Source organism: Panthera uncia, assembly GCF_023721935.1.
Source record: "Panthera uncia isolate 11264 chromosome B2 unlocalized genomic scaffold, Puncia_PCG_1.0 HiC_scaffold_24, whole genome shotgun sequence".
Taxonomy (NCBI): domain Eukaryota; kingdom Metazoa; phylum Chordata; class Mammalia; order Carnivora; family Felidae; genus Panthera; species Panthera uncia.
Window position 1 is genome coordinate 1046909 of NW_026057580.1, and position 24472 is coordinate 1071380.

Below are 24472 nucleotides of genomic sequence, written 5' to 3' on the forward strand. Positions count from 1 at the left end.
CTGAACAATTCATATAAATGGAATGGTATGAACTGTGCTTTTTTGTGGTTGGCTTCTTTCACTTACCATAATGCTTCAAGGTTCATTCAGGCTGCAGGGTGCATCAACACCTCATTTCTTGTATGAATGACTGAGTGATACTCCATTGTATGGACGTACCACATCATCTTCATTATATTTGTTCTTGCATCGATAGACATTTGGACTGCTTTCACTTTTTGGCTATTATGAATCATAATCATGCTCTGAAATTTGTATACAATTTTTGGGGTGGAGGTATATTTTTATTTTTCATGCATATATACTTAGGAATTGAATTGCTAAGTTATATGTAACTCTTTTTTTTTAATATTTATTTTTTGGGAGAGTGCAAGCGGGGGAGGGGCAGAGAGAGGGGGACAGAGGATCTGAAGCAGGCTCTGCACTAACAGGCTGACAGCAGCGAGCCCGATGCAGGGCTTGAACCCATGGGCCGTAAGATCACGATCTGAGCCAAAGTCAGGTGCTCCACTGACTTAGCCACCCAGGTGCCCCTGTAGGGTAACTCTATGTTTAACATTTTGAGGAACTACCAAACCATTTTCCAAAGTGGCCGCATCCTTTTACATTCCCATCAGCAGTTATAAGGGCTCCGGTTTTTCCACAGCCTCACCAACACGTGTTATTCCAAACTGGGGCACTTTTGATAGTGAAAGGGTACACCACTAATAATTATACCAGGACAATCAGTACTAACTGGAACATATTTTAACTCTACCTTCATACCAAAAAAAGTGAGAAGATTCAATTCCTGATTTCAGGGAACTTTCTGGCCACATGATGAGTCAAAGCCCCAAAAACCCCCATATTTGAGTCAATGAAAGAATCAAGTAAAGGTAATTATTAAGAAGGAAAGCAAAGACATTTTATTTCCCCCCAGAAGATTGTGTCCTCTTTAAGAGAAAAGAACTATCTTATATTTGTATTGTTTATGGCTCCAAGAGTATCTTGGCACTTCATAGGGTCTCAGTAAGGATCTGTGGAATAAATGAATGAATGAGAATGAATGATACACAGTCTCCAGGAGGGAAAGTAAAAACAGAAAAATAGAGTGAGTCACCTGGCCCAGATTTGTGAGTTTGGAGGAAGTACGGCTCTCTTCTAAAAGTGTATTTGTTTTTTGCTCAGTGTGCTAACAACACTAATGACAATTTTATTTGTTTATTTATTATTTTTTTAATAAATATTTAATCATACTCTTTTTTTTTTTTTTTTGAGAGAGGGAGAACGTGCGTGGGGGAGGGGCAGAGAGAGAATCCCAAGCAGGCTGTTAGCTGTCAGCACAGAGCCCAGCACAGGGCTCCCATGGTGACCTGAGCCCAAATCAAGAGTCCGATGCTTAACAGACTGAGCCACCCAGGCCCTCCACTAGCGACAATTTTAAAAGGAAAAAAGTAAAGGGGTGCCTGGGTGGCTCAGTGGGTTAGGCGTGTGACTTCAGCTCAGGTCATAATCTCGCCGCTTGTGAGTTCGAGCCCCACATCGGGCTCCGTGCTGACAGCTCAGACCCTGGAGCCTGCTTCGGATTCTGTCTCTGTCTCGCTCTGCCCTTCCGCCGCTCACGCTCTGTCTCTCTCTCACTCTCTCTCTTTCTCTCTCAAAAATAAATAAACATTAACATTTAAAAAATTAAAAGGAAAAAGTAAATAATCTACAATGAGAGGACTCTTAAACTGGATTTTGCAAGTGTAAATGGCTGACAAAGGTGGAAGAAAGACATTTCTGAGCAGGGGAATTGCCTGAACAGGGAGTCTGGAACCAAAGTGCATGCAGCTTTATGCACAGCACTTCCTACAGCAGGCTAACCAAATTTGGGAATAAAAGGCTGTGGTGCCTACCCCCAAGGGTTTCCAGTGTTTTATTCACAGGAGACAGTGGAATAGTTGAAAAGGACCCTGAACTGGCTCTGTGCCCTTGGGCAAGTCAGCTTCTCTTTGAGCATCACTGATCCTTCTGGCTCTAAATTTTCCTGACTATTCACTCCTACACCCCTGGAAGCTTCATGGAATTGGTGGGCCAGGAGCTAGGCCTGGCTAGAGCTAGAGCTGGATTTGGAGAAAGAGGCAAGATGCCAGTGGTTGATGATAAGGCCTCGAGGCGGACCAGAGTGCTCTTGCTGAGATAAAATTGGATAGGGTAATTGGGGCCTCTTGAAGGAGAATTTTAAAAGCCAGGCTGGTTGACTTTAAAATATGACCTGATAAGCAGGTCCTTGGACTGGAGATGAAAGAGTGTCTATGAGAGATTAATCTGATGGCTCTGGGCCATTGATCTGGATCTATCTGGAAGCAGCAGTGAAGATGGAGAGGCTCTCAGGGAGACTTTTGCAATAGTCATGTAAGCCCAGCCTTTCAAAAGAGGGTTTGAAACTCCTGCCAGCCTTACTGTATACATGGCTTCCTTAGAGTTCAATTTTCCTTAACCATAAGTAACTTAAACCATTATCTTTATATTAAAACAATTATGGGTATATTATACCCCAGAATCCTAAATGTCTATACATTTCTAAGGGAGCACGTTAGACTTTAAATAAATTTCTGGTTTGCAGAGGGTGATTTTGGATCATGCTACCAGATTCCTCAGAGAGATTCATTGTCTCCTCTCTGCTGTAAAGGGTTTACTTTGGTGGCGAGTTTTGAGAAATTTGCTAAAAGACCACCAGAGGCTGGTAGGAAGGGTGAGATCTTAGTTTCAGGAGTGGTTTTTGTTTTGGGCCAGGTAAGTGATTGGATGTAGGAAACCAAAGAAAGAAATCCAAGATGGCGCTAGAGTTTAAAATCTGAGGACTCAGAAGAAAGATGGTGGTATTCATAAAAATGTACCTACTGAGGGGCGCCTGGGTGGCTCAGTCGGTTAAGCGTCCGACTTCGGCTCAGGTCACGATCTCGCAGTCTGTGAGTTCGAGCCCCGCGTCGGGCTCTGTGCTGACTGCTCAGAGCCTGGAGCCTGCTTCCGATTCTGTGTCTCCCTCTCTCTCTGACCCTCCCCCGTTCATGCTCTGTGTCTCTCTGTCTCAAAAATAAATAAACGTTAAAAAAAAAAAATGTACCTACTGAGAGAGAGGCGGAAAGATGATGGTCTACCATGAGAACATTGGGAACACGTGGCTTTGCTAGTCTCAGGAAAGGACTGAACAGGTTGGACGTGGAGGAGGAACTGGTACTTCTTGGTCTTTCCCAGCCTTTGCCCTCGAAGTTCTCCCACTGGCCTGGATGTTTGGCACTTTTCCTGCTTTACTATCAGTGTCTCGCTATGAAACAGGATGTTTACCGTAGGGTTTTAGTAGATCCCCTTTATCAGACTGAGGAAGTTCTCATTTTTGCTCCTTTGCCAAGAGTCCTTTTCTTACTGGGATGTGATCATCTGCTGTTTTTTTGTTTGTTTGTTTGCTTTTTTACCCTTTAATCCTTAGTGTGATAAATTACGTAGATTCAAAAAAATAACCTGAGCATTTTGGCCATAAAGTCAACATAATCATAACAGAGTACCCTTTTAGATATTGTGGGAATCCATTTGCTAATATCTTGCTTTGGATTTTGCATTCATGAGTGTAATTTTCTTTTCCCATACTGTTCTTGTTTGGTTTTGGAATCAAAGTTAACGCTAAAAATAAACTGAGAAGTGAACCCTTTTTTTAATATTCTCTGAAAGACTTTGGGTAATATTGAAATCACTTCTCTCTTGAAGTTTTGGTAGAACTCTTTGCCTGTTTGCTATTGAAGGTTGTCCCATCATGTGGGTGATAGTAGAGAAAGGAGCTTTTACTTGGGGAATGAAAGTCAATTGAACAATAAGGAAAATATGTTACCTCATACATCACAAAAAAGTCCAGAAGGAGGGTGTCCCAGCATTGGTTAGTTCAGCAATTCAGGGAGAGAAATTTATTCTGATCCTGTAGATGTGTCCTTGTCAAGTGTCAGCTCCTTCTCTTAGTGCAAGATGGCTGTGGCCGTCTAGGCATCACAACACAGTGGTTAAGGGGGGGGGGGGGGGGGGGGGGGGGGCGGTTTGCAGCTAAACCTGGTTCCAAATCCCATAGCTATAGGACACTGCGTAATTGCTTAACGTCTCTGGAAAATGGGATGGTAATAGTATTTTACCTCAAAATTTTGATATTATATGGATTAAACGAATTAGGGTTTTTGTCGTTGTTGTTTTGCTTTGTTCTGAACTCAGACTAGTGCCTCACACTTACCCAATCGTGTACTCTTCCCCAGCCTCCTTCCCTTTCCTGTCTCATTTCCCGGCTCCCTTTTGGGTGCTTTCTGGAACCATCGCCCAGGTAAATTACTTGCCTTGAATCCTTGTCTTCGAGACTGCTCAGGAGCCCAAACCAAGGCAGCCAGCCATTTGCTAGTTGTAGGACGTTGGCGATACCTAACTTCTAAATGTGCTTTTTTTTCTTAATGGTCTCTATGCCTAATGTGGGGCTTGAACTCCCAACCCCGAGATCAAGAGTTGCACGCTTCAGGGACTGAGCCTGCCAGGTGCCCCTGTGATATCTACCTGCTTTGTGTCTCTCTGTTCCCACCCATCATATGAGGACAGTACCAGCACCTATAACTCACAGAGCAAATGTGGTAAAGCGCTCAGTGCCTGGCTGAGAGAAAGTGCTTAGCAGGTATAAATTATTATTATTATTACCCAAAATTCTGTGGGGTGGCGCCACGGGTGGTTGTCCCACAGTTGAGACACACTACTCCTTGCCTCTCCCTTCTTCCACCCCACTTGCTCTCTGAGCTCCTCCAGCCCTGCCTCTCCCACCACAGGCCGTCTCGTGTTACTCAGGTGACTGGCACCACCAACAGCCACCACCCCCAGTGCAGCCCACCCTTCCCATCACTTAAAGCACCCTACCTGCCCCTGGTGGGTGTTGCAAATACCCAGGTAAAAAGTCTTCTGTCTGAATGACATCTCAGGATTTCTCCATGATGCAGGATCCTCATAGCTATCTGCTTAAATTGGAAACTCTTCAAATGGAAGCTTCTCATCTATGACTCATGTCCAGCATATTCTAGGACATCTTAAAGCCTTCCTGAGGCCTGGGGCAGGGAAGGCTTTTTTTTTTTTTTTTTTCAAGTAGGCTCCATGCCCAATGTGGAGCTTGAACTCATGCCCCTGAGATCTAGAGTTACATGCTCACCACCTGCACCAGCCAGGCACCCTGGGAAGGCATTTGTTAAATGTGGATTGTTAATGATCACAGCTATTGCACCACCGAGCACTAACTATGATCCTGGCACTGTGGTAGATATTTTGTCCACATTGATTTTTGCCACCACCCTATGAGGTAAGCGTTATGACTGTCTCCAGTTTGCAGATGAGAAGCCTAGCACAGAGAAGTTAAGTAGCCTGCCCAAGATCACACAGCTGGCAAACGGCAGAGCCAGGCATCCTCCTAACTCTAGAGCTCACTTACGTAATCATGATGCTAAACCAATGCTAGGACTATTTGGTGCCTCGAATGAAGCATGCTGGCCTCTTTGCTTTCTAGCTGAGAGCCCAAGGACAGGTCTCTCATTGCCAGGTGTTTTGCTGTAGGTGACTCTTCCACACTTGAGGTCCCCATGCTCGTCTTACCCCTCGCTGTTGAACAGGAACCTCAGCAAGAGTAATAGAACAGGAGAGCTTCATTTATGCAGAATCCCAGACAGCCAGAAGGAGGGAGAAAAAGCAAATATGTACATATATAGCCTGTGTTCTCATTTTATGATAAGGAGAGACTAAACAGGTTCAGGCTAGTACCTGAGCTTTCTTTTCACAAGCAATTTATGCACTAGAGATTGCAAACTGCCTCCGCCCCTCAGATCCAATCCCTAGAGCATGATGTGTGCCTTGAAAACAAAGGGCATGTGCAGCAGGACTCATTACCACTGCGTGGCCGAAGGCTGGAGCTGAGCAGCTAGTTACCTCCCAGCTTTGGGTGCGACAGGTGCCGCCCCTGTGCCCAGCCCCACCCCTCCGCACCAGCTCCTTTACCTGGAACAGGTTGGCATTTATTGTGAGGCTTATGTTGGCATTTTTCTTAATTTTTTTTTATTTTTTTTTATTTTTGAGACAGAGAGAGACAGAGCATGAACGGGGGAGGGGCAGAGAGAGAGGGAGACACAGAATCAGAAGCAGGCTCCAGGCTCTGAGCCATCAGCCCAGAGCCTGACGCGGGGCTCGAACTCACGGACCGCGAGATCGTGACCTGAGCCGAAGTCGGACTCCTAACCGACTGAGCCACCCAGGCGCCCCAGTTGGCATTTTTCTTACATCCAGTTTGTTTCATTCATTTATTCAAAGAAGGATTTGTCTGTTTTTTGGTTTTGGGGTTTTTTGTTTTTTTTTTTGGACACCTACTATGGATCAGGTGCCATTCTGTTTTGGTGGGGTGGTGAGGGAGTGGACAAACCAGAAACAGATCTAGGACGTTAGTGACACATGTCGTGTCTGTTCCAGAAATAGCTGAGTGTGGGGTGCCTGGGTGGCTCAGTTGGTTAAGCCTCTGACTTTGGCTCAGGTCGCGATCTCATGGTTTGTGAGTTCAAGCCCCGCGTCGGGCTCTGTGCTGACAGCTGAGAGCCTGGAGCCTGCTTCGGATTCTGTGTCTCCCTCTCTTCCCCTCCTATGCTCGTGCTCTCTCTCTCTCTCTCTCTCTCTCTCGCTCTGTCTCTCTCAAAAATAAAGAAACATTAAAAAAAAAATAGCCGAGTGCATGAGAGAATGGTGGGAAATGGGGTGGGAGCAGATCACGTAGGATCTTCAGGGCACCATGAGGGCTTTGGCAGTCACCAGGAGTGAAATGGGAGCCACTAGGGCATCAGTGTGTCTAGATGAGGGCAGTGGGGGGTGGGGGGTAAGGGTGGATTAGGGACCCCCGTTGGGAGGCTATGCCACAGTAATCCAGCTGATGCAACAGTGCCAGAGTGGTGGCAGTGGAAACAGAAAAAAGGGAGGGATTGGAGTTGTATTGGGGGCATAGAATCAACCAGAAATAGGTGATGGGATGGATGTGGGGGACCAATAAGGACAAGGAAGAATTGAATTTGGACCAGAGAGGTAGCAGAGGAGAAGAGAAGAGGGTGGTTCTAGAGATGCTTTGAAAGCGCGTCTGTGTTCTGCTGATGGACGGATGTGGGATTTGAAAGAGAGGCGTCAGGGGTGACACCAAGTATTTTGGCCCTTGTTTTGGAAGAATGGAGTTGCCATTTGCTGATAGGGGGAAGCCTGTGGGAGGAGCATTTTTGGTGGGGGAAGATTAGGATCTCAGTTTTGGAGAAGTTGAATTTAAAGGTGCCTGTTGGACATCCCTGTGGAGTAGCCAAGAAGGCAGCCTCCGATGTGAAACAGAAACAGAGAACAGGTCACCTCACATGCCAGCTCTGATTTCTCTGATTGGTAATGATGCCCGCAAGTGCTGTGTTGAGATTTTGTGTGTTTTTTTTGTTTTTTGGGTTTAAAAAATTTTTTTTAACGTTTTTATTTATTTTTGAGACAGAGCATGAACCGGGGAGGGTCAGAGAAAGAGGGAGACACAGAATCCGAAGCAGGCTCCAGGCTCTGAGTTGTCAGCACAGAGCCCGACACAGGGCTTGAACTCACGGACCGTGAGATCATGACCTGAGCCGAAGTTGGACACTTAACTGACTGAGCCACCCAGGTGCCCCTCTTCTTTTTTTCAATGTTTATTTTTGAGAGAGAGAGAGACAGAGACAGAGCACAAGCAGGAGAGGGGCAGAGAGAGGGAAACAGAAGCAGGCTCCAGGCTGCTGTTAGCACAGAGCCCAACGTGAGGCTTGAACTCATGAAACATGAGATCATGACCTGAGCTGAAGTCATTTGCTTAAAGGACTGAGCCACCCACGTGCCCCTAAAATGTCTTAGTATGTTCTATAATGTGCATGATATATTAGAGTAGTAGGTATGGGCATTATTTATAAATTATTCTACGTAGGAAGGATATGCTCAGTTTTTACTGAGGAATGGACAAATACTTCTGAAGATTACCAATTTGAAATATTGTACATCAGGTGCTCAAAATTGTGACCTGAAATACTGTATGTACCCTGAAGTGTCTCCTGAATCCTTTAAGGAAAAACAAAATTATGTTCAGTTTGGTGGGGCACCTGGGTGGCTCAGTTGGTTAAGTGTCAGACTCTTGGCTTCAGCTCGGGTCGCGATCTCGTGGGTCGTGAGATTGCTCTGACAGTGTGGAGCCTACTTGGGATTCTCTCTCTCTCTCTCTCTCTCTCTCTCTCTCTCTCTCTCTCTGCTTCTCTCCTGCTTGCACTCTCCCTCAAAATAAAAAAGTAAACATTAAAAAAAAAAAGTGTCAGAGACTGTTCTAGAGTAAAAGAGATCGAAAAGTTAGGGTAACCTGTGCACCTGAGTGGCTCAGTCGGTTAAGCGTCTGACTTCAGCTCAGGTCATGATCTTATGGTTTGTGAGTTCGGGCTCCGCATCAGGCTGTCTGCTGTCAGCACAGGGCCTGCCTCTCTGTCCCTTTCTCTCTCTGCCCCTCCCCTGCTTGTGCTCTCTGTCTCAAAGAAAAAAAAAAAAAAAAAAAGATTTAGGGTAACAATGCGAACATGATCCTTCATGGGATCTTGGGTTGAGAAGGAAAAACGCTACAAAAGAATATTAGTAAGAACAACTGGGGAACTTTGTATATAGATTGTTTATGGTATTGTGTTAGTGTAAATGGTATTTACACTATGGTATTGTTTATGGTATTGTGTTAGTATATACAAATTTAGTGTAAACTTTGTATATAGATTGTTTATGGTATAGTGTTAGTGTGGTCATGTGGAAGACTGTTGCGTTCTTAGGAGATCCAGGCTGAAATATTTAGGGATGAGGAGTCATGATGTTTGTAATTAGGTCTCAAATTTTATTTTATTTTATTTTATTTTATTTTATTTTATTTTATTTTATTTATTTTTTTGTTATTTATTTATTTTTAAATGCTTATTTATTTTTGGGAGAGAGAGAGAGAGAGAGAGAGAGAGAGACAGAATCCCAAGCAGGCTTCAGGCTAGGAGCTGTCAGTGAACCTGACACAGGTCTTGAATTCAGGAGTGTGGGATCATGACACCTGAGCCAAAGTCAGACGCTTAACCGACTGAACCACCAGGTGCCCTTATCTTATTTTTTTATTTTTTCCCCTCCCTGGCCCCTGAGACCGTGTTTAGTATACTAGATTGTTTCATTGACTGGAACACTGTCTTCTTCACCCTTTCTGAGGCAAAGAAATTGCCAGATCTTCACCACTGCTATAGAAATCCCTGGCATGTTTTATTTTCTAGCTGCCTCCACGTGCGTTGTATTACATTTATTATCATAAATAGTCCATATGGGTAAAGAAGTTTGTGCCTTTGGGGCACCTGGGTGGCTCAGTCGGTTAAGCGGCCGACTTCGGCTCAGGTCATGATCTCACCATCCGTGAGTTCGAGCCCCGTGTCGGGCTCTGTGCTGACCGCTCGGAGCCTGGAGCCTGTTTCGGATTCTGTGTCTCCCTCTCTCTGACCCTCCCTCATTCATGCTCTGTCTCTCTCTGTCTCAAAAATAAATAAACGTTAAAAAAAAATTAAAAAAAAAAAAAAAAGAAGTTTGTGTCTTTAAGTGCCACAGTCCCAATTAACTTTTTTAATGGCTCACCATATGTCAGGCAGTGTTCTATGTGTTTTACACATAAGAGCCTGTTTTCAGCCTCACAGCTGCTCTGTAGGGGAGGTGCTACTATTATCCTCATTTTCAGAAAAGGAAACTGAGGCACGGATAGGTGGTATAGAGGGAGTGCCGAGCAGCGTGGCCCCAGGCCGGGCCCTGCAGTATTTACCACCCGCTCCTGGCCATACACTTCACATCACGAGCTGGGTCATAGACGTTTGCTACAGCTTCCATACCGGGAAGGAGGAGGGCTTCTGCCGCTCAGACTTTTGCTTTTCTCTGAGGGGTTCTGGGTGCATGTCCATAGCGGAAAGGGTGCTCCTGGAGAGAGGCCAAAACAACGACAACAGAAACTACTGCTTTTGAGGGCTCGCTGTGTGCCAGGCAGTGTGAGATGTTTCGTCCTCAGAATCTCACCATGCCATAAGAGCATTATCCTCATCAGACAAAAGAGGAAACAGAAAAAGAGCGGTTCCAGTAACTCCCTCAGAGTCATGAGGCTTTGAACTCCAGCAGCCTGACTCCAGAGCCTTCCCCTCCCCCAAGCCTGCCTTGCCTCTACCTGTCCTCTGAATGGGTCTGAAGGTAACCGAGCCCCAGCCTGGAGACCAGAGACAGGCCGGGTTGGTGGGGGGTGGGGGGGAGCTGGGCCTCACCCATCACTTTGTTCACCCCCTCAGTTCCCAGATGGGGACATTTCAGTGACAAAGGGGAGGAGGAGTGGGAGAAGAAGAGGAGGAAGAGAGCATTGTAATGCTTCCTTCTTGGGGCTTTTCATCTGGCCTGTGACATTCCATTCCCACCCCTCCTCTAACTGGCGTTTCATTGAGTAACTTTTTCTGATTGAGTGCACCTGGGCAGAAACTCCTCCCATATTGGCCCTGGTCATTGCTATGTCGTGTTTTTTTTTTTTTTTTTCCTTACAAAAAACAAGGGGAGCCCCTATTCCTTTGAGGTAGAGGTGGTTGTTGAAGTGCCCAGGCAGATCAGCCAACATTCCAGGAACCGCTCTGATCTAGTGCTCACCTGCCCCTTTAGAGGACAGCCGGCTCGTCACTGACTGGCTCCTGGGCCCTGGAGGTTCAGGATGACTCAGCTCTGGGCATGGCAGTCCCGGCCAGGGGCGAGGCCGAGGTATCCCTCAAAATGCCCTGCTCGCCAGGAGCTCCCTTTCCCAGGGTACAAGTTCACACCCTTACCTTCCTGGACGGGCAGTCTCTGTGTGCCTCTTCCTCAGTAAATCAACAACTCGTAAATCAACACACCCTCTCGGACTAGCACGAGAGGCAGAAGAAGGAATCAGTGAAGAGCAGGGACTCTGCAGACTGCCTGGGTTGAATCCTGCTCCTGCCACTGACGTCCTGTGTGAACTTGGGCAAATTATTTAGCTGCCCTGAGTATTAGTTTCCTTTTATGTAAAATGGGGGGAAATAATCATATACTTCTCATAACGTTGATGGGGAACATTGAATACCTATTGGGTACCCAGGTATTGTCCCTGCAGGTATTGTACCCAGGTACCCAGGACACAGTGAGCTCTCCATAAAGGACTGATATTATTATTTTAATGTTTATTTATTTTTGAGAGACAGAGTGTGAGTGGGAGAGGGGCAGAGAGAGAGGGAGACTCAGAATCCGAAGCCGGCTCCAGGCTCTGAGCTGTCAGCCCAGAGCCGGACCTGGGGCTCGAACTCACGAACTGTGAGATCATGACCTGAGCCAAAGTCAGACACTTAACTGACTGAGCCACCCAGGTGCCCCAAAGACTGATATTATTGCTGGTGGTCACAGCCCAGTGCTGGGTCTCGTAGAAGAGACACACATAAAGGACACAGTCCCCTCCTTAAGAAGAGGCAGCATACAGTTAAAAAGTGTATGGTTTGGGGGGAGCTAAGCGGACCTTCAGTACGTTATTTAATTCCATTGGTACGTCAGTTTTCCCATCCCCAAAACAATTCTTAGAGGGTGAGATGGTGGATGATAAACACCCTGCTCGGTGCCTGCCACATTGTTGGCTCTCAATACATATGGATTCTCTTTCCCTTTCTGGGAGCTACACTCTGGAGAGGGACAGAGAGCAGATCCAGAACCAGCCAGCCAAATGTTTAGTTTTAGGGCATGTACAGTTGGATCCACAGAAGCTTGGAGGCCAGAGGATTGGTTCCTGTAGTTGGATTGTTCTAGGAAGGTTTCTTGGGAGAGGGTGGACCCTAGTTGGGGCTGAAAGGATGACTAAATAAATGGAGCAGAGAGCATAAATGGGCTGACCAGTGGTAGAAGGGGGATTGAAGAGATAAGGAGGGCAGTGAGAGGTCCGGTCGTGTTTGTAGAGGTCTGCATAGAAGAAGATTGTTTCCTTTCTCATATTGTCTAACTGGAATTTTCTGTGCTAACTTACATACCTCTCGCTGTAGTTGAAGACAAGTTCTCTTAGAAGGACCATGGTTATTTCAGACTAAATGAGCTTTTGGTGTTTTTCTTAAGCACTTTTGTGCTTGATATTGGGGTAAAGACCAGGTGAATTTCCTTAGATAAAAGGTGAAGGAATTCTGAGGGCCAATTCCCAGTCAAGTTTTTTGACCCTGAATGTCCCAAATAAGGCATACTGTGAAGTGCAAGGACCAGGCCAAGGGGTGCTTAGAGCAGAGAAGTGAGTGATAAAGAAAGAACTGATTGTTAAATCAGTGTCATGGACATTTGGGTGATAATTTGGGAAAAGTAAGGCAACAGCCCCACTTAATAAGATATCATGAATAAATGTAGGTAACAATTTACACATTATAAAAAACCTGGAGCACCTGGGTGGCTCAGTGGGTTAAGTGTGCGACTCTTGATTTCACCTCAGGTCATGATCTCAGTGGTTCCTGAGGTTGAGTCCCGTGTTGGGCTGTGTGTTGCAGGCTCTGTGCTGACAGCTTGGAGTCGGCTTGGGATTCTCCCCCCTCCCCTGCTCCTCCCCTGCTTGCAGGCTTGTGCACCTGCGGGGTCTCTCTCTCTCAAATAAAACAAACAAACAAAAAAAACCAACAACCCAACTTTATAGTATGTACTCTTGGAAATGCAGATTTTGGGGGCCTCATTACAGACTTGAAGAATGAAAAGCCCTGAGGCCAGGCCCAGAAAACTGCATTTTCAACAAGTTCCCTGGGTGATAAAAAAAAAAAAAAAAAAATTCACCTATAAATATTTCCTATGCTTTCTTGTAATGCTTCTATAATATTAAGATGGGCAAAGCATGATTCAAAGGCATAAGTCATTATAGAAAATATCAATAGATAAGGCTATATAAAATAAAAACCTATTTGTACAACAAAGAAACAGAAAAAAGAAATCTACCATGAACCAAAAATAAAAGGCAAATGATGAACCAAAAAAAATTTTGCAAAATATATGATAAAGAAAAAATATGAAAAGGGGTGTCCTTTCAATGTAACGAGCACTTATAAATCAATAAAAACAATTCCTATAAAAGAATGGGCAAAGGATATAAATAGGTAATTTACATAAGAAATGTAAATGTCTAATAATAGTCAATATTCTTACTGATATTCCGCTTTTTATCTTTCCAGTTTTTCTCCATAAAGAACATGTGGCATATGTATGTGTATGTGTGTGTGTGTGTGTGTGTGTGTGTGTGTGTATAATATATATAATGAAAGATCATTCAGCCATAAAAAAAAATCCTGCCATTTACAACAACATTGACAGACCTTGAGGGCATTACATTAAATGAAATAAGACAGACAAAGAAAGATAAGTACTATATGACCTCATTTTTTTTTTTTATATGATCTCATTTGTATGTGGAATCTAAGAAAACCAAATTCAGACACAGAGAACAGATTGTTGGTTGTCAGAGGCAGGGAGTGGGGAGGTTTGGGGGGCTGAGGGAAGTGGCAAAAGGTGATCAAAAGGTCCAGACTTTTAATTATAAGGTAGATGAGTTCTGGAGATGTAATGCACAACATGGTGACTATAGTTAACAATATTGTGTATTTGCAAGTTGCTAAGAGAGCAGATCTTAAAAGTTCTCATCGGAAGGAAAAAATGTAACTATGTGAGGAGACAGATGTTAACTAAATTTATTGTGGTAGTCATTTTGCAACATTTACATATATCAAATCCCTAGGTTGTATACCTTAAATTAATATAACTGATATATATGTCGATTGTATCTCAATAAAACTGGAAAAAATTTTAAGATAAAAAATAATGGTGATTTGCTGTCTTATCAAAGGTACAGTTTTCTTATCTCAATAGTCCTACTCAGTAATTCTAAAAGTAAAGAAACACCTTCCTTCAGGACAGATCTAGTTTCTGGTTCTGTACTTATTTCAAAAGCTATAAGTTTTTAGTTCTCCTGCACCCTAAAAGCTTCTTACACTTCAACATCTTTGTTCCTTCCATAACTTCATACCTAATCTTTTTAATTTTAAATGTATTGTTCTCTTTAATGAAAGAGTGCATTGCAATGAATAAGTAGCTGAAGAAACTGCATGTTTGTGTTTTTGAAGACAGGAGTAAAGGACTTACAAGATCACACAAGGCACATGGCACAGATACATGTTGATACAACAAGGGTTCTTGAATTAAAATTATATGTAATTGTTAATATGCCATTTTCATCTCTCCAGCTGGTAGTGTTCGTTTTTTCTTCAAGTTTTCTAATGTTTGTTCATTAGATTGGCTCAGCCTTTTAGCAGGAAAATTTGGTAATAAGAACTGTATCAAAAGCCTTGGAATGTTTCATAACCTTACATTGAGAAATTCCACTTCTAGAAATTAATTCACTTCTAGAAACAATCATGAGTATGCACAAAGATACTACCACAAAAGCATTTTACTGTATTGTTTTTAATAGGGAAGAACTAGAAACACGTTAGATTTCCAATAATTCAGCTTTGGTAAAATGCATTATGATACATTCACCAGTGGCATACTACGTAGCCATTAAAAATGTATACACTATTTAGGGGCTCCTGGGTGGCTCAGTCATTGAGTGCCCTATTCTTGATTTTGGCCCAGGTCATGATCACAGGGTTGTGGGATTGAGCCTTGAGAAGGGCTCCACACTGAGCCTGGAGCCTGTTTGAGATTCTCTCTCTCTCTGTCTGTCTGTCTGTCTCTCTCTCTCTCTCTCTGCCTCTCTCCCCCGCTTGCATGCTCCCTTTCTCTCTAAAATAAATAAAATTTTTAAAAATTAAGAAAAAATACATAGACTATTTAATGACATGGAAAAGTCCTAACAGTATTCTTTTTAGTGGGGTGAAAAGCCAGCTTACAAAACAGCTTACAATGATCTTATTCCTAAAAATATGTGTTCATTCACAGAACAATTGTAGAAAAAATAAACATTGACATTTTAAGGGGTTCTCTCTGGAGAAATTGTAGGTAGCTGTTATTTCCTTTTTTGTGTGTCTTATCCATATTGTCAAAGTTTTCTAGAATGTAAATGAACATTTCCATGATATGAAAATGACGGTAAAACGTATTCTATAAAACGGAACAACTCACTGAGAGAATGTTTAGCGTAGAACTTGCTGTAACAGTGTCCTGTCTCTTAACAAGTCACTTCTGTGGCTCCTTCCTCGGGAGGGCCCCAGGAGAGGCAGGGATCGCCAAGGCCTCCTCCCATTTGAAGCCTTACTAGAGGCCTGTGGTCTGCCTCTTGGTCATGTAGAATCCAGCTTTGGGGAAACTGCAAAGTAACCCAAAGTTTGGGAAGTAGGTTTATAGAGTCTGAGCTAGAAACTCCTTCTCAGAGGATCTAGTTTCTCCGCCCACGTTTTCCTCAAACAGAAACTAAGGCCTACTTCGGGGCTTGTCCAAGGCCACACAGCCAACTGAATGACAAGGTGAGGCCTTGAATCCTTGGCCTTTCCGCCCGGTTGTATTTGTGTAATACGCAGATTTAGACCGGCCCTTCTCATACTTTAATGTGCACGGGGATCACCAGGGATCTTGTTGAAATGCAGATTTTGATCCGGCTGGTCTCGGTGGGCCACTTCTAACCAGCTCTCGGGGAGTGCCGTTTTTTGTTGGTCTGGGGAATCGCAGTTTAAGTAGCAGTGGTGTAGAGCACAGATTCTGGAGCCAGACTTCAGCTTCCAGGTCCTGGCTCTGCCACAGGCTAACTATGATTGTTACCCGCGCTGTGCTTCAGTTTCCTCATCTGCGAAATCAGTTTAACACCTGAGAGTTTTCGGGAGGAGTTAATAAGTTGCTACACGTTAAGTGCTTAGGTCGTTGTGCACTACGAAGTGCCCAGTCGATTATCATTCATATTGCCCAGAGCAATCAGCGGGTGCAGTAGGGTTTGTCGAATGAATGAATAACCTTTGGAAAAAAGTTCTTTCCCGGGAGGCTAGCGTCTGAGAAGCAAAAGGGGAGGGCTCGTCGGAGGGGAAGAGGCCCACCTCCAAGGAGCTTCTCTCCAGCGGGTGGTCAGAAGGGCCGGGAGCGCCCGGAAGCCGGCCGGCCCGCGCCCCGCGGACCAATGCGGCCGCCCGGGGGGAGGGGGCGGCCAGCCAGCCCTTTCCGTCTGGGGCTCCGGCGGCCCCGCCCCTTGCGCGTTGAGACGCTCGCATTCCACGGTTGCTACATCGTCGCGAGGGGCGGGGCGCCTGTCAGGGAAGCGGCGCGCGCGCCGGCGCGGGCGGGCTGGGGCTCGGCCGTGCAGTGCCAGCGCCAGCACCAGACCCGCGCCCCGCGCAGTCCCGACCGCCGCCTGCGTTCTGGCTCGCGAGCCCCAGCTCCCGCCCGCCCGTGCGCTGCCCGAGTATGGAGCTGCTGTGCTGCGAGGGCACCCGGCACGCGCCCCGGGCCGGGCCGGACCCGCGACTGCTGGGGGACCAGCGTGTCCTGCAGAGCTTGCTCCGCCTGGAGGAGCGCTACGTGCCCCGCGCCTCCTACTTCCAGTGTGTGCAGAGGGAGATCAAGCCGCACATGCGGAAGATGCTGGCGTACTGGATGCTGGAGGTATCTCCCGGAAGGGTCTCCCCTCCCCCGCCGCCCGGGTCCGGACATCTCCGGGCCGCCCTGTGGGGACATCCTGGTCCCAACAACAATCAGCAAGATGCTTCGGTGGCTCAGATCCCCGGGGCCTGGTCTCTCACTCGGGCACCCCAGCCAGCCGACTGCCTCCGTGGTGTCCCTTTCCCTTCCCCAGCCCTAACTCTGACTGCCGGTCGTTTGGCACCCTCCCTAACCCTTCCTTCGGGCCAGGAAAGCGGGACCGGGGCCACCCTCTCCCCTCCGGCTTCTCTCAGCGTCTCCTGCTTCCCTCCCCCGCTCGGATTGCTCGGGAGAGCGCGCCTGGAAAACCCTGGGCTCGGCCGCCCCCGCCCCAGAGCCGGTTCCTGTGTCTGTCGCGGGGTTCTGGCGGGGAAGACGGTGGGGGTGGCGCGCGCGCTGTTCCGGCAGTCAGGGAAATGAAAAGTGCGGGAGGCAGCGGCTGGAGTCTCCTCCCTTCCCTTTGGGTGTGTGCAGTGGGTGGTGGTAATGGGGGTAAGGTCCCAGTTCTCTGCCCACCGTAGCTACCTCTTCCGTCCCCCAACCCCCTTCTTGCTATGGGGGAGGGCAGTCTCAGTTTGGAATCCTTGAGGAAGGGAGCCTCTGGCGTACCCCCACCCCCCAGGGGAGGGGGAAGGAGGCAGGCTACGCGGAGGAAGTGGGGGGCGTCACCTTAGGGAAGGCGCATCCTGCGTATTAGTCCTTGTCTCAGAAGGTTACCCCCCCCCATTTTTTTGCCCCTCATCCACTTCCCTTCAACGCCCCCCCCCTTTAGTGCTGCTGCGTTCCCCATGCCCCTGCCCTAGAAGTGACTGTGCGCCCTCCCCCAGGTTTGTGAGGAGCAGCGCTGTGAGGAGGAAGTCTTCCCCCTGGCCATGAACTACCTGGATCGCTACCTGTCCTGCGTCCCCACCCGAAAGGCGCAGTTGCAGCTCCTGGGTGCGGTCTGCATGCTGCTGGCCTCCAAGCTGCGCGAGACTACTCCCCTGACCATCGAAAAACTGTGCATCTACACCGACCACTCTGTCTCTCCCCGCCAGCTGCGGGTGCGTGCATAACTCTCCCCACCCCCCTACATACTGTCACCACACTTACCAGGAAAAGGAAGGCCAAGACCTCAGAAACTTTCTGCCCTTGGGGAGGGTAGCAGAAGCGATTTTATTTTATTTATTTATTTTTTTTTTGGACAAAAGATACGGCAGTGTGGGGGGACAGTCAGACGGTCAGGGTAGCTAACCCCGGCCTCCAAGCTTGAGCTGCCAGCATGAATTGAATCCCCTTCTCCTGACCTCCAGGGGGTGCCATTCCTTCCTGGTCTTTCCCCCAGATAGCAGCAAGTCAAACTGCATGTCTATACTCACTAGTACTTTGCCTCTGGGTTTACACAGCCACCATGAGTTATTTATTGGCAGCAAAAGGACATGCCTGCACACCCCCACTGGAGTGGGGGAGTGGAATGTGCTTCATGTGGGGGAGGGGGCTGCCTTGGTTGAGTCTTTATCCCAGTGTGGACTTTGTGATTGAAAAGCCTCCTAGAACCAATTAAAGTCAGGCCCCGATTGCTCTCAGGAAGGGCCAAGGAGTTGTCATCCTACCTTCTTTCCTTCCTTTTCTATCCCAGAAGAGCTAGCTCCTTCCAGGTCCTCATTCTGAGGAACTCGAGCAGCTGCTTCAGGCCTGGTGGGATCCACCTCTCCCTTTCCCCCTTAGCCAAAGGCCAGAGCTGAGGGATAGCCCGGGAGCTGAACTGCAGCTGCTTCCGATGTGATAATGATGCCCCCTCCCCCGGCCCACCCACTCTGACCGAGGTTTTTCATAACCCTGTGGGGAGCTGCTGTCACTCCTGTGGTTTGGGAAGTGGCTCCCTGGGCCCCTTGCTGGGAACTTGGGCTGGGCTCTTCCCGAGGCAGGGCAAGGGAGTCAAGGCTCTCTTTCCCCCACTGAGCCTGGAGAGGAGGTGGGGAAGCCGCTTGGATCTGGAAGAGGTTATTCAGGGCAGGCGGATCATCTCCTGGGGGGCCTGGGGGAGAGGATGGGTGAGCTGGCACCTTCCTCCACCTTGCTCCGCGGCGGCCAAGTCTTCTTCTGACCCTGAGAGGAGTCTCTGGGCCCCATCTCCTGGGGAGGAGGGCAGTATGCAGGCTGCTGTGATTGGCTGGCCGGGAAGCCAGGGTACTGGGGCCCCCGACTGCTGCTTGTCGAGGAACAGGATTCCTCTTCCTGCCAAGTAGCTCTCAGAGATGGGAGTAGGAGGCCAGAGTTGGGAATCCGGGAGGCCCCACGGCTCTTTGTGATGAATCTGGTAGTTTTTGGCAAGTCTGAAGGTGGAGCTGGCTTCCAGGGCCAGCGAGCAAGATGTTTCTGGAGGGGTTTGGGCTGGAAGGTAGAAGGGTACTTCCTTTTTGTGAAAAGACTGGCATGGTGTGTGTGCCTTTGTGTGAGGGTAGTCTTTCAGAACAGGCCACAAGGACTCTTCATCTTTTCCCTGTGCCTGAGCCGGGGGTGGAGTGTGCAGATGTCGTCTTACAAGGACAGAGTTGGAAGGGACTGCACAGAACTCCAGTCAGTCCAAACCCTTGTTGCAGCAGAGGGCGGTCGAGGCCCAGAGAAGGAGGGAAAGGTCCCCGTCCTGCCTCAGCACTGCACTGAAGCGGCTGAGGAGGGTCTGGGTCTCCAGGCTAGCCCAGGTGGCCTTAAAGCCTACAGATGTGATACGAGCTGCCAGCCACCACCACTAATCGCTCCCAGGGGTGTGTTCCCCACCAGGCGAGGGCTGAGATTCTCAGGAGTTGCCCAGATACAGGGTAGGGTGGCTGCCTTCCCTCACATGGGACCCCCTCCCCACAGGGAGACCCCCATTGCAAGTCACCTTCCAGATCTTTCCTTGGAGGGTAGGTGTTTTCTGGTCACTTCTGGGTTAGGAGCTAGAGAACTGGGGCAAGCATGAGTAGAATGCTGGCTTCTCGGCCCAACTTCTTTTGGCTCTGGGCCAGGCCCTTTTCTGTAGGGCCCTGTGAGAGGCTTGGGGCTGATTTAGGAGGATGACACCTAGGTGGGGGCCGGGAGAGGGACAGCTGTGACTGACGGCCTGGAAGAGGTTGGGTGGGGTTGCCATTTCTGCCTCAGTAAGGGGCCAAACCCGTGAGTTCCTTCCTGTGATAAAACAGTGAAGAAATCCTCATGTGTGCAACTCAGAAACGGGGCCATGACTAGGAACCTCAGATGAGTGGATTGGGTGGGGCGCCCAGCCTCCTCCAGGACGTAGCAGTAGTATGTAGCTGTGGGCAGGTGGAGATGCTATTTGGTCCCTCAAGGATCGCCTGGATCTGTCCTGCCTGGCTGAGCCTCTGCTTCGCTTCCTGAGACTTCAGTGACGCTAGCCACTGTGGTTCCAGGTAAAGCCACTGTGGTTCCAGGTGGCGTGGGGTGCTGTGTCTCAGGACTCACCCCCAGTGTCCCACCAACACTGTGGGATGTGGCTTAAGTTGGGCAACCTCTCCTTTGAGGAACCTCAGGGTTGGTTCAGTGGGTGTGTCACAGGAGGCATGGCCTCACGCTCATTTGAGTGTCTTCAAGAGGTGCAGACTTGGCTGGGATGCAGGACTGGAGAGGCTAGTGGTGATCTCCCCTTTCACAAATCCTTGGGATTACGGAGAGCCTTTCTGCTTCACCCCAGAGGAGGCTCAAGGTTGTGATGCCTGCCGCTGCAGTCTTTTCGTTCAACCTTAGCCGGAGAAGTACTCCGAGCCCTGCACGAAGTCAGGAGAAGGCCTGGCTTATTGGCCCCCGAAAGAGAACCAAACAGGATTGAAAGAGACAGTTCATATCAAACACGTAGTTCTGGCACCTTGTAAATGAGCAGTAGATGCTCAAAGCAAGTGCCCCCAATTCTTCCGCACCCTGAACTCCCTATTCCACAACGCCGGCCCTTAAACCCAGAAGCAGAACTGGGGCCCTCGCCTTCAAGTTTGATGGGCTTCCTTCCCTGTGACATTTCTGCTTTACTCCCTACCCTTCCCTTCTTCAGCCACTGACTCCACCCTCTTTCCCAAACACCAGGACTGGGAGGTGCTGGTCCTGGGGAAGCTCAAGTGGGACCTGGCTGCTGTGATTGCCCATGATTTCCTGGCCCTCATTCTGCACCGGCTCTCTCTGCCCCGTGACCGGCAGGCCTTGGTCAAAAAACATGCCCAGACCTTTTTGGCCCTTTGTGCTACAGGTAAGAGCCCTATATACATTTTTGCCAGGTGAGGGAAATACGAATACTTGGAAGGGTGGGAGGTAACTGAATTCTGCTTCATACTCCTCTCAAAATGTGTCAATATTATCTCTCTTCTGGAGGCTCAGAAGAGGCAGCAGAACATGATCAGAGCTGTATGGGATTTTTTTTTTCCTTTTTAGTGTTTATTTTTGAGAGAGACACAGTGTGAGTGGGGGAGGGGCAGAGAGGGGACACAGAATCTGAAGCAGGCTCCAGGCTCTGAGCTGTCACACAGGGCTCGAACTCGTGAACCAAGAGATCGTGACCTGAGCTGAAGTTGGACACTTAACCAACTGAGCCACCCAGGCGCTGCAGAGCTGTATGGGATTTTAGAGACCGCCAGTCTGTAAGTGGCTTGGAGAAGTGACTTGCTCAGGGTCTCACAGTCATTAAATTGGGAGCACAACCAAGGTCTCTTGACCCTAGTTTTGTTTCCACACCAGGGAGAGACTCCTTCACTCTCTGGTCCCTGGCACACTCACCGACCACCTTGGAGCAGACACACTTGTGCAAGTTTCCTGTTCATCCTGGTCCTCTCTAGGAGAGGCCCCTTCCTGCCTTTCTCCCTCGTTGCTCTTATAGTACTCACTGCTGGGGTTTCTGGTATGCCCTCAGCTCTATTCTCGGTGCCTGGCATTTTTGGAGCAATAGGAAGTCCGTGCTGGCCATGATCTTTAAAGCCTTTGCCTCATGGTTCCCTCTTCCTTTCCAAGATTACACCTTTGCCATGTACCCACCGTCCATGATCGCCACAGGCAGCATTGGGGCTGCAGTGCAAGGCCTGGGCGCGTGCTCCACGACTGGGGACGAGCTCACCGAGCTGCTGGCAGGGATCACAGGCACAGAGGTGGTGAGTGCAGGGGCGCCGGCTGTGGCCGGTCAGCACTTCCTCAAGCAGTGCTATTCCCTGAGCCTCCAGCAGAGGGAGGAATGCATCCCTAGCCTGGTCTCCACTCCTGGTTTCAGGTGCCCCACCCCTGGGGCTTCTGTGGCCTTCTGTCTTGGTCTGGAGAAGGGTGGCTTGGGTGGGTTGAAGGGCACTGTTCCTGGGTGCCCTTTTCCTGCCAGATGATGTGCAAGAGTGGGGGTGGGGGTGCCGTCAGATTATTGGGCTGCTCTCACACTCCCTTGCCACATCCTCTTGCCAGTTTCTTAGAACTGAAGGCTGATTCCTGGGGCTGGGTTGTGGCCTAACCTCCCAACTTCCCTGTGTGCTGGAAGGTGTCCCTCACCTGCTTCTGCTGCCAGATGCTGTGGGGGTGGGAAGCAGACCCTTCATTCCAAAGGGGACCTTCTGCCCTCCACCCAGCAGTCACTCTTCGCTGTTCCCCCATGTTTGCAGGACTGCCTGCGGGCCTGTCAGGAGCAGATTGAAGCTGCGCTCAGGGAGAGCCTCAGAGAAGCCGCCCAGACCTCGCCCAGCCCGGCACCCAAAGCCCCCAGGGGCTCCAGTAGCCAGGGGCCCAGCCAGACCAGCACTCCCACAGATGTCACAGCCATTCACCTGTAGCCCCGGAGAGGCCCCCTCCAGTGGCCACTGGCAGCAGAGGAAGGGACACCGCCACCCCCCCTCCCTGCCTGCAGGAACGAGCCACGCCATGCCACGCCATGCCACATCGGAAGCCTGAGGGGGCCCCCTCCTGTTCGCCCCTCCCCAAGCTGAAGGGGGCAGGCCCTACCTATCCCTGCAGTGTGCACTAAGGGGCCTGGCCAGCCGTGTTTGGGTGGCCCGCCAGGCTCCTCCTTTTCCCTGCGTCTGACCGGCTCCGCTCTTTCCCTGATCCTAGCTGGCGGTGGGCCAGGCTGGTCGGAAATGAAATTGAAGTAGGTAAAATACATGCACCAGCGTTCCTTTTTGAGGCCCCCTTATTTCTGGGGCTCTCGTGTTCTCAAATGCCAAAATGCCCCCAGTGCCTTGTAAAGGTGTTGCACCTTCCAGAGTTAATGTATTTGGATTGGGGTCTTTCTGAAGAGATCTCAGAGATGCTGATAGACATGTGTGAGGGGAAACAGTCTGGACAGCTCCTCCTGACACGCTTTGGAGGCCCCAATATAATCCGTGCGCGCAGCTGCTCCTAGAGGGAGGGACCAGGCCTCTGTCCGAGGGGCGGGCAAGAACCAACCAATCCCTCCTTGCTTTGCTTTCCGCTCAGCTTCTCCTGTGTGATTGAGGGGGGTTAGGGTGAAGGAAGAAGTTGTTTTAATTTATTAACTGCTTTGAGGACAACTGAAAGAGGGTGTGGTGGGGCCCATCGACCCCACACGCGGTGGTAACCCTGGTGGTTGCTGCATCCCTCCCCTCTGCTACTGGCTGGAGGATCTTTGTGGCCAAGGAGCTGCTACAGCCTGGGGTAGGGCCATGCCCTCCTCTCCCTCTGGCCCTCTGCCCCTCTCTGGGGGTGGGGGATGGAGTAGGGATAAACTGGAGGTGACTGAGCCCCTGTCTGGAGAGGGAGGCAAGCCCTGTTGACACAGGTCTTTCCTACGGCCACAAGGTCCAGGCTGGTGGCCCAGGACCATCATGCTACCTTAATAAAGATTCTGGAATAAGCCTGGCTTTGGCTTCTTGGATTGGATGGTGCTATGGGGAAAAGCCGTTTCTGGGCTGCATGAGGGAAGCAGGGCAGAAGTCAAGGGTCATCATGCAGAGATCACCACAAGCCATTTCTGTAAGGGGCCAGGAAGTAAATATTTCAGGCTTTGTGGGTCATTTGGTTTCTGCCCCAGATATAGTCAGCTCTGCTTTACAATGGGATGTATGCATTCCTAAAATTCACTGCACCATGCAAAATTGCACAATAAAAACCACAGGGCTCACGGGAAACCGGGCTTGAGGCACAATACTCAAAAAAACTTAATGAGTGACACATTTCTTAAAGGAAATAAAGTGGGTAACCCAGTTTTCAGTTTAAAAGGTTAAGAAACCTGTACTAGGACACAGCCCTTTTGTCTTTGGAAAAGACCTGAAGTATGTGGAAGCAGAGGTCAGAAGGCTGTGGAAGGTGAGCGAAGCCACCAGGTGTGGGTGTGGCTCTCCATGCAAGGTGAGCAGAGGCTGCTCTGGGTACTTGTCGGAGGCACGTGCAGGTGGTGTCGCCTGGCTGGTCTCCGCTGGGCAGTTCCCACCTAGTGTTTCTTAGAGAAAACTGCATATAAACGGGAAATTTGTGATCAACTTCTTCCCAAATGCATTAACTGGGTTGGAACGAATTCACGTTTTCAAAAGCAAATAAGCAGCGTTCTAGCAAGACCGTACGGCTGACTCTTAGGTAACGTGGGCTTTAACCCTGCAGGTCCTCTTCTGCACAGATTTTTTTTTCCAGGAGACATATAAACGTATGGTATTCATACAGTGTGAATTGTGCTCTAAATGTATTTTGTGATTTTCTCAGGTGTACTTGACAGAATACTATATATGTGACATAACCTACAAAACATGTTAATCCACTGTTGATGTTACCAATAAGGCTTCCAGTCAACAGTAGGCTACTGGTAGTTAAGTTTGGG

At 48.7% G+C, this 24472-nt stretch overlaps 1 protein-coding gene across 4 annotated transcripts in view; it reads left to right on the forward strand.

The window, feature by feature from the left end:
- The window catches only part of CCND3 (cyclin D3), a 98436-nt gene extending 74915 nt beyond the window's left edge, over positions 1–23521 (forward strand). For 2 of the 4 annotated variants that reach the window (XM_049653277.1, XM_049653278.1), the window contains 4 exons: positions 17535–17750; positions 20764–20923; positions 21679–21815; positions 22308–23521. In XM_049653277.1, coding sequence (XP_049509234.1) covers positions 17535–17750; positions 20764–20923; positions 21679–21815; positions 22308–22475 — 681 coding nt within the window. In that variant the 3' untranslated portion in view covers positions 22476–23521. Of the gene's footprint in view, positions 1–6099; positions 16672–17534; positions 17751–20763; positions 20924–21678; positions 21816–22307 lie in introns of those variants that run through there. The other 2 variants (XM_049653276.1, XM_049653279.1) reach the window with 2 other exon arrangements.
- Positions 23522–24472: the final 951 nt, after the last annotated feature.